The sequence below is a fragment of the Falco punctatus genome (assembly GCF_963210335.1).
Source record: "Falco punctatus genome assembly, chromosome: 7".
NCBI lineage: Eukaryota > Metazoa > Chordata > Aves > Falconiformes > Falconidae > Falco > Falco punctatus.
The window spans coordinates 72,615,232-72,627,924 of NC_137587.1; the positions used below are offsets into that span (position 1 = coordinate 72,615,232).

General features: G+C 54.1%; 1 protein-coding gene across 6 annotated transcripts in view; it reads left to right on the forward strand.

Annotated features, from left to right (window-relative positions):
* Positions 1–12,189, forward strand: part of CPEB1 (cytoplasmic polyadenylation element binding protein 1) — a 43,095-nt gene extending 30,906 nt beyond the window's left edge. For all 6 annotated transcript variants that reach the window (XM_080397127.1, XM_080397126.1, XM_080397128.1 and 3 more), the window contains 9 exons: positions 1,402–1,628; positions 3,282–3,531; positions 3,851–3,964; positions 4,071–4,160; positions 5,172–5,308; positions 6,511–6,709; positions 9,331–9,425; positions 9,664–9,744; positions 10,601–12,189. In XM_080397127.1, coding sequence (XP_080253253.1) covers positions 1,402–1,628; positions 3,282–3,531; positions 3,851–3,964; positions 4,071–4,160; positions 5,172–5,308; positions 6,511–6,709; positions 9,331–9,425; positions 9,664–9,744; positions 10,601–10,711 — 1,304 coding nt within the window. In that variant the 3' untranslated portion in view covers positions 10,712–12,189. The remainder of the gene's footprint in view (positions 1–1,401; positions 1,629–3,281; positions 3,532–3,850; positions 3,965–4,070; positions 4,161–5,171; positions 5,309–6,510; positions 6,710–9,330; positions 9,426–9,663; positions 9,745–10,600) is intronic.
* Positions 12,190–12,693: the final 504 nt, after the last annotated feature.

Sequence of the window (12,693 nt, forward strand, 5' to 3'; positions counted from 1 at the left end):
CAGCAGGTATGCCATTGGATAATGCAGCTTGGAATGGGTATATCCCAGCATCTTGCTTTGGGCATGCTCAGCAGTTTTCTGACACTGAGTTAATACTAGTGTTTGACAGTAATGCACTCGAGCATGATGGTGGTTTTTTACTCACCTAGGCAGTGTTTTGGATTTCTTATCCTCTGCAAAGAGCCCCTGAAAATCTGGGTTATTAACTTCGTGGTCCTAGCTGGTTGAGATCAGGTGGGGCTGGAGGATGTCAAGTGGATCCCAAGCTTGCTTTGCTGAAAACTGAAAGCTTCAGGGCAGGTTGCCTTGTTTTGCAGCCTTTGAATAATTAAAACAATTTCTGAATGTGTTGCTCTTTTAATTTGGTTTGGGGACATGTTTAGCTTGCTGAGACTTGCTCCTTTTGAATAGAGCTGGCTGGTGTTGGGCCCCTGTGGGATCCCACATGGCTGAGCCTGCACTACATTCCCTCTCCTCCTGGGCGGCAGCTGGCCCCACACCACTGACCCACAGAGCAGGATGGGACTTCCATGAGCCTTCAGTGGCCTGGTGCTCTGCTTGGGGGGGGTGGCTCTGTTTGCAGGAAGGAATTTGCTTGCCTCTATTCTCCTCAGTGGGAGGAAAGCCTGCTGCTGTGCGAGGGAAGCAATCTGGCGCATACTTGTCTGTCGGCTCTTGGGCAAAGACCTGACCAGACAGGCTTGTTGTGAATGCATACTGGGGACAGTGCTCAGTGCTAGCCACTGACTGTGAAGCGTCTCTGTTGTCAGCAGGCCAGACTGGCACGTTGCTGGCTGCCTGTAGCCAGCTCCTGTCAGGACTGACGACATGTGTCCTACCTCCAAGCCTGCAAATGCCTGCTAATAGGCCAGGCCTTGCTCCTCTCAGCCTGGCTGCCAATATGTGCAATGACTGGCTGTGGGCCCAGTCTGTGCACCCCATCACTAAAACTGTGTGGGTAGCTGCCCCCCTGGATCCTAGCTTCCTCCAGCACAAGCAGCGAGAAATGCCAGCATCACTGCATGGACTGGGCAGAGGGGCTGGTCTGGAGTACCTGTATGAGGCCCATAACCAGGATGTGGGGTCTGTGATTCTGCTCCCGGATGACATAGGATTTCCGGGCTGATCTCAGCTCTGGGAGAGTAACCCACCCTTGTGTTTGCTAGCCCCACACCAGGCTGTTGCTGGTGGGTCCAGATGTGCAGCACCATGCTGCAACTGATGGCAAAGCAGCCTTTCTGGAGCTCTCTGGAGGCTTGATACCTACCAGGTGTGCCACCTCCTGGACAAGCTGCTTCTGGGCTGATAGGAGCCCAGTACCCTTCTGGGCCTCTGCCATAGAGCTGGGAGGGAAGGAGGTGTGTCATGCTGCAGCACTGACAGACTCTTTCTCTGTTGCAGTTCTCAGCATGCTGAGTAACCCTCTCGGGAACATCCTGGGGAAGCCCCCGCTGGGTTTTCTGCCTCTAGACCCCATTGGTTCAGACCTGTCAGAAAAATTTTCCACACCAACGCTGAGGAACTCCCGCCTGGATTCCCGCTCCCTCCTGGACTCCCGTTCCAGCAGCCCCTCGGACTCAGACACCAGTGGGTTCAGCTCTGGCTCTGACCACCTCTCAGACTTGATTGTAAGTTTGGATCTTGCACCCACTCTGTGGTTCCTGGTGTCTTGCTGTACTTGGGAGAAGGGGGGGGGGGGGGGGGCGGGGGCTGTAAGATGCAGCCCTGCCTGCTCAGGAAGGGAAGAGAGTGCTGGAAGTAGTTGTCATGCCCACACTGACAGGACAAGGTTCTCCTGCAGCCCAGGGTTTGGAAGAAGGGCTGCTGGTGCAGTCCTCCTTCAGCACAAACTAGTAGCATCTTTTTTTTTTTCTTAAATAATGTTTTAGCCTTTTGACTTTGTGCTTGTAGCCCTAATGGGTTAAAGTAGCTCCCAGAGGAGTCTTGAGTGCTTGAGCTGGTGTGTGGCAGGAGGCTGTCTGTGCCCTGATCCCGGCAGGGAGGTGGTTGATCAGCACAGCTGTCTCCAGGCTCCCACCTGGGCTTCTCAGGAGCTCCTGTTCCTGCCTTTCATTGCCCTTCCCATTTGCTGACTGCACTTCTCCATCTCAGGGCTGTTTCTTCTAGAGAAAACTGGGTCTAGCCTGCTCCCATTCCCTAAAGCACAGCTAAATTTGGAAGCCAGTGAACAAGGCAAGTGTCTGTCTTGCTGACCCAGTCTGTGCTGCTGGGTCCACATCACAGTGTGAGCAGCAGCTCTGGGTGCCAGCAGGACAGCCTGGCTCCAGCCAACTCTGTAGGTGCTGCTGCAGGGCTTGTCCTCAGCACCTGAGGCTAAAGCCAGGGCCAAGCTGCTCCTGGCTCCGATGTGGTGCAGCTGTGGCCTTGACCCCCATATTGGGTTTGTTGTGAAGGATGCAGTTGGCTTGATGTGGAGTTGGTTCTGCTATGATCCACCCTGGAGAATCAGGATCTCAAGCAGGGATGCTGTAAGCAGCTGCAGCACCCCAGGCTCTGATGATGGCAGGCAGTGTGGGGTGGCAGGGCTTTGTGCCAGCCTTATTCATGAAGGTCAGGTCTTCCTCAGCATGGCCTTGGTGTGGGCGGCTGTGCTGCAGCAGCGCACAGCTCAATCCACAGAGCGGCTGGCACTCTAAGCTGCACAGTGTCTCACATCCCTGCTGTTTTATTAATCTGTGCTCTTACTCCTTCCACCCTGAAAGAGGAGTGTTAAACCTGCAAACAGTTGGGTCTGCAGCCAGCTAAGCCCACACCCTGGTCAGGCAGGCCTGGGAGCTGGTGTGTGGAGGGTGAGAGCCAGCTGCCTGCCTGCAGAGCTCATGGGTGCTGCCAGTGAGCCCTGCCTGTGGCAGGCGGGGCCTGAAGCAAAACATGAGGCTCTTCCTGGAGTAGTTGTTGTTGCCTGGATGGGGGGTGTCAGCTGTCCTTGAGGCTGTGCAGGCATGGGGAAGCTGTTGGTCTTGTGGTCTGCGAGGTGTCTCCTGCTTAACTATCTCTGCTGATAATAATTTGGCATGGGTTCAGTGGGAAATGGCTGCAGGGGCAGGCCTTTCCCAGGGAAACTATGCTCCCATCAGGCTGCTGGGATAGGTGAGGTGGCTCCTTTCCTGCCTGTGCCAGACCTCAGGGTCTCAAGAGAACAGGAGATCACAGAGCCTCTTCTGCTGTGGGTGAAGTTGGGGCCCTGGTGTGATGCATGACCTCTAGTATTATGTGCTCTTACACAGAAGCTGGGTTTTAATGTGGGCTTTCTTTTGCAGTCAAGCCTTCGCATCTCTCCCCCTCTGCCCTTCCTGCCCCTCAGTGGGGTGTCAAGAGACCCCCTAAAGATGGGAGTGGGGTCCCGACTGGATCAAGATCAAGCTGCCCTGGCTGCAGTAACTTCCTCCCCAGCCAGTGCATCAAAAAGATGGCCTGGAGCATCTGCATGGCCTTCCTGGGATCTCCTGGACTCTCCAGAAGACCCTTTCAGTATCGAAAGAGAAGCCAGGCTTCACAGGCAAGCAGCAGGTAAGTTGGATGATGGATCTCAGCAGGCTTCAGTGTATGATGATGGTCCTGTACTTCTGTGAGGGCACGCAGGTGGCCTCTGTACAGATAATGTGGCTGGATGTTGAGTTTGTGGCAGATCAGACCTTTCTCTGTGCACAAGCCTGACTGTTGGCAGGTAGACCCGGGAACCGGCCGGCTGTTTGGGCAGCTGCCTGTTGCTGCTGCAGCTCTGTCTCCAGATCACTTACAGTTCTGGAATATGGGGATTTGCTTGGACACCTATGGGAGAGTGGAAAGAAAATGGTCCCGTACTGACTGTTGCTTGTGCTTGTCCAAGCTGTGAATGAAGCAACCTGCACCTGGAGTGGTCAGCTGCCTCCCCGAAACTACAAGAACCCTGTCTATTCCTGCAAAGTGTTCCTGGGAGGAGTCCCATGGGACATTACAGAAGGTGAGCAGCCCCTGGCCCTGCACTGAGGCCTTGGGTTTTGACATCAGGAGGGTGTATAGGATAGAACTTTTTTGGGGAAGACTGACTTCTCTCCTTCTGACTGTAGCTGGACTGATCAACACCTTCCGTGTTTTTGGCTCACTGAGTGTGGAGTGGCCTGGTAAGGATGGCAAACACCCACGCTGCCCTCCCAAAGGTAATATGCCTAAAGGTAATAGCGACACGGTAGGGTTACTTTTTTCCCATGCTATGTTACAGCACAGATGCTGGGATGGTACGGCTGCATGCTGGTGACTGGATGGTACAGAGCACCTAGGGTAAATGTCCCGCTCTCACTTGGGTCAGCACCAGGGTTGCAGAGCACTGTCATCTCAAACCTGGCATCCACACCCATACCTAGCAGGGCTGAGGTGGGGGAAAGTCTCTGGTGCTTCTGGAGCCCCAGATCAAGCTGTCTTGCTCTGGGCAATAGCTGCTAGTCCCCACTGCCAGCACAAGCACCCAAAGTGTGCCCACCCTTGGCATAAAGCGCATGTGGTGAATCCAAATGTGTCTGTAGCAAACTGGCAGGCTGTGGGGACTGGTGAGCTGAGCAGCACCTGGGGCATAATCCTGTCTGAAGTAGCTGGGCTGATGTGTTGTGTAAGTAGTAAGAGTTACAGAGTAAGGAGTAGCTGGTGTGTAGGCTCAGTGGTGTCTTAATGGCCTCATTTTGTCACCAGAGCGATGGAAGGTGGAGTGCTGGCACTGACAGGAGTGACTTTAAAGCCCTGAACTTAAATTTCTGGGCTGAGACATTCTAAATGCGAAGCAGAGTCTGTTTTCCTGCAGAGTATGCAGTGGCCAGACTGGTGGTGCCCACCTGTCATGTCTGGATGTGCCTTTGTGCAGGGGGCACAGTGGCACACATGGCATAGGATGTGGGCAGCCTGCTTCCAGTGTTGTGCTGAGTTTGGGCTCTTTCCCTGCTTGGCTGGACTCTGTGCATCATTGGTGGAGCTCATACATAGTCTACTGAGGCAGGTGTTGCAAACTGCTGCCCTCCCCTAAAAAGGAGTTGGGGACAGCAAGGAAGATGCAGTGCAGATATTTTGGGCGGCATCTGAGTGGTTGGGGTTTTTTTTGTTGAGGGTGTCTGCAAACTGGGATGATCTTTCTCCTCCACTACAGTTCTAACAACCACTTTTTTCCCCATTTGCATCTAAAGGATATGTCTACCTGGTGTTTGAGTCGGAGAAATCTGTGCGTGCCTTGCTCCAGGCATGCTCCCAGGACCTGCTGAGCCCTGATGGGCTCAGTGAATACTACTTCAAGATGTCCAGCCGCAGGATGCGCTGCAAAGAGGTGAGCAGACCCGTGAGAGCAGCTTTAGAGATGGCAACAGGGGGTCCTGGTAAGATCCTTGGAGGCGAGGGGGCATGCACGGTGTTACTCTGCTCCAGGAAAGCAGGGCTAAAACAGAGCAACAGAAGTCAAACCGGCTCTTTGAGGCCATCTTTAACTGATGTGTTCCTTCGGTGAGGCTGGATGCAGGCAAGGACGGAAGTGTCAAATTGCAGTTTGTCCTTCACAACAGCTTGTGTCAAACTGTGACCTGGAGTTCCTGGATCTGGGGCAGACCCTGGCTTTGTGAAGCCAAACAGCTTCAGTTAGCTGGAAAGGAGCACGGGAACAGGGAGTTTACTGTTTCTTTCAGCACACTCTTGCTTGCAGAGACAGACTCTGATCCTTTGGTGCTGCTTTAGGCCTTGTCTGCTTGCAGAACAAATGGCTTTCATGCTCACTGCAGGCAGATATTTTGGATCCACAGCTGTAACTGCAGCTGCTCCCCAGCAGAGCTGTGGCTGGCTGACCTGTGTGCTGAAGGTGCTGAGGCTGCCAGTGGCCCAGGCTGGCTTTCCTGTAAAGGGGACCTTAGCTATAGATCAGGTACAACTGTGTGAGTTTGTGGTGTTAAAGAATTGAGATTCTCTTATCTAGACAGGCAGAAACTAATTGCACTCCAGACACCTCTCCTGGTGTCTGGCTATTGGCAGCACTTTCATGCTTGGTGATTTAGCTCTGGCAGAAGTTTCTCCTCTTCAGAGCCCTGTATCTGCTGTTGAGCAGATGGAAGCTCCTGCTGAAATTGATAGTGGGTGGGTTGTTCCATTGATCTCCAACAACAAGCTCCTGTGCATGGAGGCATCTGACTGGGCTGTAGACATAGGTGCAGGCCGTAGGTAAAATCTACTTGTACACAGTTTTCTGGCTGCTGGCCCCTGAGGGAGCAGTGTTTTGGATTCAGTTTTGTCTGGAAGCAGAGTGGTGTGGCAGTTTTTCCCTTGAAAAGGCCTTGTGGGCTCTCTGGAGGTGTCTGGAGCTCCAGAGCTGTAGTGCCCTGGGCTGCAGGCCCTGAGCAGCAATAATAAAGTGATTTTGCGGGTTGGGGGTGAAGTCAGAGAGTCTGGGATGGCCTCTGCTGTCAGCTGAGGGCACTGTGGAGCAGCACAGCATGTGGCTCTGCAGGCCCTTGGCTGACCTGACCTGCTTGTGTGTGGTTTCAGGTGCAGGTGATTCCGTGGGTGCTGGCAGACAGCAACTTCGTGCGCAGTCCATCCCAGCGGCTTGATCCCAGCAAGACTGTGTTTGTGGGGGCCCTGCATGGGATGCTGAACGCAGAGGCCCTGGCAGCAGTCATGTATGACCTGTTTGGAGGGGTGGTCTATGCTGGCATAGACACGGACAAGCACAAGTATCCCATTGGTAAGTGATGATCCTGCCAGGAGCAGTAGTAGCCTACAGCATGCTCCAGGGAGGCTGCAGCAGTGACCTTTGCTTGTTCCCTCAATGGGGAAGACTGCCCAGGGTGCCAGGCTCTGCTTCTGCCTGCTCTGGGAGTATGTGTCCAGCCAGCCTCTTCCACAGGTGATGCTCCTCACCTCCCAGCTGTGGGGAGGTAAGACCAGCCCTGGAGAGGGCTGGCAGAGCTGACCTGCCTGGGAACTGGCAGGACCTAGATCATTGCAGAGTAGGTTGAGGCTTTTAATATCTCTTTGGGCATTGCTGAAGGGGTTTCTGCCCTTGTTCAGTGCTGTTAATGGTTGTTAGATGCTGCTTTAGCTGCCTTTCTGTCCCCAGAGCAAAGACAGCTGTGGGTCTCACCTGGCTTCTGCTGCCTGGGGGGGCAAACTCAGACCCACTAGCTGCTGGCCCTTGCTGCTGGGGTGGTGCCAGCTGCTGGGCAGCAGGAATAGGGCAGGGGTGTGGGCAGGGTCCTGGCCCTGCTGTCCTGTTGGTTCCCCTTCAGGGTGCTGTTGCTTTGGGCTTCCAAGGCAGCTGGTAGTGCAGATGGAGAGGGCCCCTGCTTAGTCTTCTGGCTGGGTCTGCTGGGGAATGGCATGTCCCCCTCAGCTCAGGGCTTCAGCCTTCCTGGAGTCAGAGGTGCTGAAGATGGTGAGTCACTGTTGGAGAGAACACTCCCCCTGATGGGGCTGAAACCACAAACTGCCACAGGCAGCAAGTCTGCTGCCTGTAGTTCAAGCTGCTGCCCTGAGCCATGACCTCTGGTCAGGTAGACTTACTGTACTCTTGCAGGTGGAAAAGATGAAGCCCCCTCTGGGGTCCCACCTCCCAGAGAGGGCTGTGTGCCTGAGGGGCAGGTCACAGGTGCAGCCTCTGCAGTAAGTAAGAGTAAAGTAACACTTCTGCATGAAGAGAGCAGCCCTGTGCCCTGCTGAGACAGCCTCCAAAAGGGGAATGGAGCTCTTACCATTCATGTTGTAGGAGCTGAAATGTCACATCATGACATCTGTCCCCTGTACCTCCCTGGTGGCCTTCTGGGCCAGGGTATAGCACTGAGGTGACTGGTCTGTGTGGGGAAAAACCCTGCAGCTTGGGCATGAGGACTAACTTTCCAGGCTCAGGCTGCAGCAAGTTTTAAGAAGGGATCATGAATCTAGTGTGTGTTGCCAGGCAGGAACAACATCAGAGCTTGGTAGTGTAGAGCTGCCTGCTTGTCACTGTCTTTAGACAGCTTTCAGGCTTTTCTGGTCAAGGCTTCGGCTTAGGACATGCTTGTCATGCTGCAGTGGCTTTGAGGTGACAGTCCCAAGGGGTTGGGAATGGAAGTATGAGACTTCAAATTCTTAGTATGAGCATGGATGAAGTCTTGCACACCAACCTGCCCCGTGCTGGCACTGTGAGGTCCTAGAGCATGACCTCAAAGCCTCCTGTGGCTTTGTGCAGAGATTGCTTCCTCAAGTAGCTGAGATCTCTGGCTTACAGCAGCAGACTGGCACTTCAGCACTCAAAGTTGTCTTAAAGCTGTAGCAATACAAACTCAACTTCAGTAACTAAACCCTACCCTAATTCTGTGTTGACTGAAGCATCTCCTGTGCTGAGATGCTGCCTCAGGCTTGCCTGACTGCTGGCCCTGGCTTGGCAGAAGGCTTCTTGGGGAAAGACCTCTGTGTGTAACCTGCCTTGTGCCAAATCATCTCGGGTAGGGGATGACCCTGCTGGGGGCGTGCACTGAGAAATCCCTGACTAGTTAAGAGGAGCTGCCTTTGAGACCAGCTGATCAGCGTCAACAGAAAGCTGTTGTCCAGGCAGCTTTCATGGAGTCACACTAGGAGGTGGGGGGGACCCTCTTGAAAGGATCCCCTGAGTGCAGCTGCAGTCCCTGTACACAGTGTAACCCCAAACCAGATCCAGGCCCTCCAGCTTGGGTCTTGTGTGATCCTGCAGGGGAGGAGTAGATGGGTTCTGGGTAATGCTTTGCACTGGGGCTGTCAGTGGTGAGCTGAGGTCTAGCAGTCTGCCAGCATGCATGCAGGGTAGTCTTGTAACAGCCAAAGCTCCCCTTACACCAAAAAACCTCACAGGTAAGCACAGATACGTCTTTCTGGAGCTTAACAAAACTTGACTGGAAGCAAGTGGTACAGGAACGCTGCTGACTGGCAATGAAGCTACAAAATACAAGGCTCCAAATGAGTGGGAGTCTTAAAATAAAAGCTGCTGAGCTGTCTCAGCACTGACTTATTTCAGGTGCAGGCATGGAGCCCGCTGCTGCGTGGCCCTCAGCAGTACCTTGGCATCTTGGGAGTGCTGCTGCCTGTAAGCTCACATCTTAACCAGCCTGGAGGGGTCTGTGGAAAAGACTTTCTGCTCTCCACTGCCTGCTGTGCTTTTGTTACTGCCTGGGGAAGGAGGCAGGCAGGGCCACCAGGCCCTGGATACAGTCTCACTGCAAAAGCTGCTTCCCTGCTTGTGGCTGAACTGCACTGGGGGAAGGGGTGGTGCTGGCAGCAGGGCCTTCTGGGCCTCCACTGATTCCTCTTGTAGGTGCTGGATCAGTCTAACGCTTCTGCTCTGGCTTGTTCCAGGGTCTGGCCGTGTCACCTTTAACAACCAGCGCAGCTACCTGAAGGCAGTGACTGCTGCATTTGTGGAAATCAAAACTACAAAGTTTACTAAAAAGGTGAGTGGGGCCAAAGGGGCAGCCTGGGGAGTTGAATCCATGTGTGACTGGTGATACCGCTGGGAGCACCACAGTGTGCAGAGCCTGCCCCGTGTCCCTGTGGAGGCAGAGTGAGGTGGCGAGCTGCTGCTCCGCCAGCTGCAAGGGGTGGTGGGTTTGGAGTACCCAGGGCAGTGGGTTGGGGCTGCCCTGGGAGCAGGCAGTGCTGGTCTGTGCCCACTGCCTGGTTCTCCTGCAGGTTCAGATTGACCCGTACCTGGAGGACTCCATGTGCCAAGTCTGCAGCGCCCAGCCTGGCCCTTTCTTCTGCAGAGATCAGGTGAGGCTTTCCCTGCCCAGCTGTGCTTGGCTCTGGGCTGCAGCGCCTGGGGGATTCCTCAAGGAGGGGCAGCACCATCGACTGCAGCCGAGCACTGCAGTGCCTGGGGATAACCTGCTGTCCCTCGCTGAGTGGGGAGGATGAAGCATTGGCACAAGAGCCCCGTGCTGGAGGAGGTGCAGCCCTCCTGGGGGGCAGCTGCAAGGCTCATCAGGAAGCAGGGGCAGCTTTCCACCCTGCCTTGAGCCAGGGATGCTGTGGCTCCACCGGCGCTGTGCCTGTAGTGCCAGGGCCCGCCATGGTCAGCAGTGTGCAGCAGGCTGTCCCTGAGAGGAGGCCACTGCTCTGTAAGCTGTGACAAGCTGGAAGTTAGAATGCTGTCACCCTGCCATGGGTCCTGGGACTGCCAGAGATGTAGGGAACTCTGGCTGACCCCCACTTGTTACGGGTGAAGGAGCTCAGCCAGGGTCCTGCGGCTTCCTGTGGAGCCTAGATGGAGGGTGAGCGGCACGCTCCGCTCCACTGGCAGCAGGGACACAGTGAGTGCTGGCAGAGCCTGGTTGCTGCCCCATCCCTGCCTGCGAGTGCCCGCCCCCCCCCCCCAGTGCTGCTGCTGGCCTGTGCCTGCTTATGGGTTTTCAGATCTATCTAGAAGGGGCTGTGCTGGGAGCTGAGCAAAACCTGCCCTCCAGCAGCGTGCAGAATTCCCTCCCTGCACTTCGCAGATCAGCTGCACTGGCCTGGTCTGCAGCCCTGCGCAGGGAGGGATAGGATGGGGCTTTGCCAGCGGCCGCTGTCTGCTCACCTTGCCTGGAAGCCCCTGCCCCATGGTGCTGCCTCTCTGCTCTCCCTGCAGATCTGCTTCAAGTACTTCTGCCGCTCTTGCTGGCACTGGCAGCACTCCATGGAGGTCCTGCGTCACCACCGCCCGCTGATGCGCAACCAGAAGAACAGAGACTCCAGCTAAAGAGGTTGCTGAGGCTCGGAGGCTGCCGCAGGCGCAGGAGAAAGTCCTTTTGTTAACCTGCCAAGTGGAGAGCGCACGAGCGTGCCTGCTGGTGCCAGACCCAGGCTGGGAACGCACTTCCTGAGGACTAATGGGGAAAAAAAATTCTTACATTCACGTTTGCACTTGCTGGTCTTTTTGTTTCTGCACTAATGCACAGTGAATTTTGTCGGGTTTTGTTTGGGGTTTTTTTGAGGGGGGGGAGCGCCCCTCAAGCGATTCTGCAGTTCCCAGACTTTGGTTCCTAGTTTGCTGATGAGAAGCAAAAAAAAAAAAGGGCCACGTGTTGAGAAGGTGTTTATGTAGATGCCTTCACCTAGGTTTTTTATTTATTAAAGGCGCTTTTTTACATTCCTTGCAATACTGATGGTAATAATGCAGGTCTCATTGGCTCCATTTTTTTGCAGTTGCCATACAGTGCCTTTCCATTCATTTAACCCCCATCTTCAGATGGCATAAAGAACTGAATGTTCAGCTGGTGTTTTTTACTGTAACAACAAGGAGACTTTGCTCTTCATTTAAACCAAATCATATTTCATATTTTACGCTCAAGGGTTTTTACCAGTTCCTTTTTACACTCTTAAACAGTTTTTAAGTCGTTTGAAACGAGAGATTTTTTCTTTCCTGGCAGCTTTTAACATTATTGCAATTTGTGTCTGGGGGCTGCTGGTGGAAAGTTGTAAATCGAGGGGTTTGCAACAGGACAGGCTTTTTTTGGATTTGAAACTGGACCAGATAAACGATCTCTGAGCTGCTGTATATAGTTTTAAATAGTTTGTTGCACTTTTTTAAGTTGCACTTAAGGGGGGGTTGATAGAGGTTTTTAATCACAAAGTCACAGGACTTACTTTTCTTTTGTAACTAGCTAAAAAAGGGCTGCGTTTCGGTGGACAGATGAAGGTTCATAGGAGCCCTTTCTCTTAGAGGGGACAAGTACTTTTCCTTTCCTTTACGAAACGTATGGAGTAACAGTGCAGTCAATAGAAATGCTGCTGCTGGGATTTGAGAACTTTATTACTTTTTTGTTTTACTTTCCCCTCTATTGGAAGCTGTGTGCCAAAGAACCAGTGTCATAATTTCTCCCTTTTTTTTTTTTCCTGCTGAGCTGATGTTGCATTGTTGCATATCCCAGCTGCTCTTTGTGGGGTTTTGTGAAGCTGTGTGTGAAGTCTCTACCTCATTGTAGTATATGCAGGCAAGACTGCACTCTCCTACAGATGCGTGGAGTAAGCTGTGGTGTAGTTTTTGGCACATAATAAACACGTTGCAGCAAAAAAAAAAAAATCCTGACCTTCTTGTGCTCCTTGCCTGTGTGCTTTGTGTGAGAGCCCTGTGACTGCTGCTGGCTGTGCTGTCTCTTAGCCTTAGTTCTTGGTGCTGCGACAGCGGGGAGAAGCGGGGATGCGGCCTGGTGGGGTGCTGGCCCAGCTGGAAGGTAGTGCTGTGCAGGGACACGTCTTTGCCCAGGGCCCCACGCAGGGGCCTGTAGAAGGGGAGCTGCAGTCTGAGCCTGGCTCCTACTTACAGCAGTGAGTTGGGGTTAATTGGAGTGTCCTGTGGCTCCCGGTGTGTTCCCACCTGCTCGGTGGAGGAGGGTGGCCTGCTGGACTCTCCCACAGGGGAGAGGGACTCCAGGGGTCCCGCTGACAGCGTGTCAGAGGGCTGAGCAGAGCTTGGGGTGTAGTGGGGCTGCCTATGCTGGGTGCCCCGTGCTGCCGGAGGGGGACTTTGGGCTCACTCTTCCCTCCCCCTTCCCTCTCTTGCAGCGGCTACTTCTCGTGTTGCTGGGTGGGGTGATGCTCCGGTGGGCCGAGGCCCCCTCGTGGGTGTGCTGAGTTCGAGGGGGCTATGTCTCTCCATCACAGCCTAGTGTGGAACCAACTGGTGCCTCCTGGGGCACCTGCTTTCCCCTGAGGTGCCCCCTTGGCTGCCGCGGGGAGCGG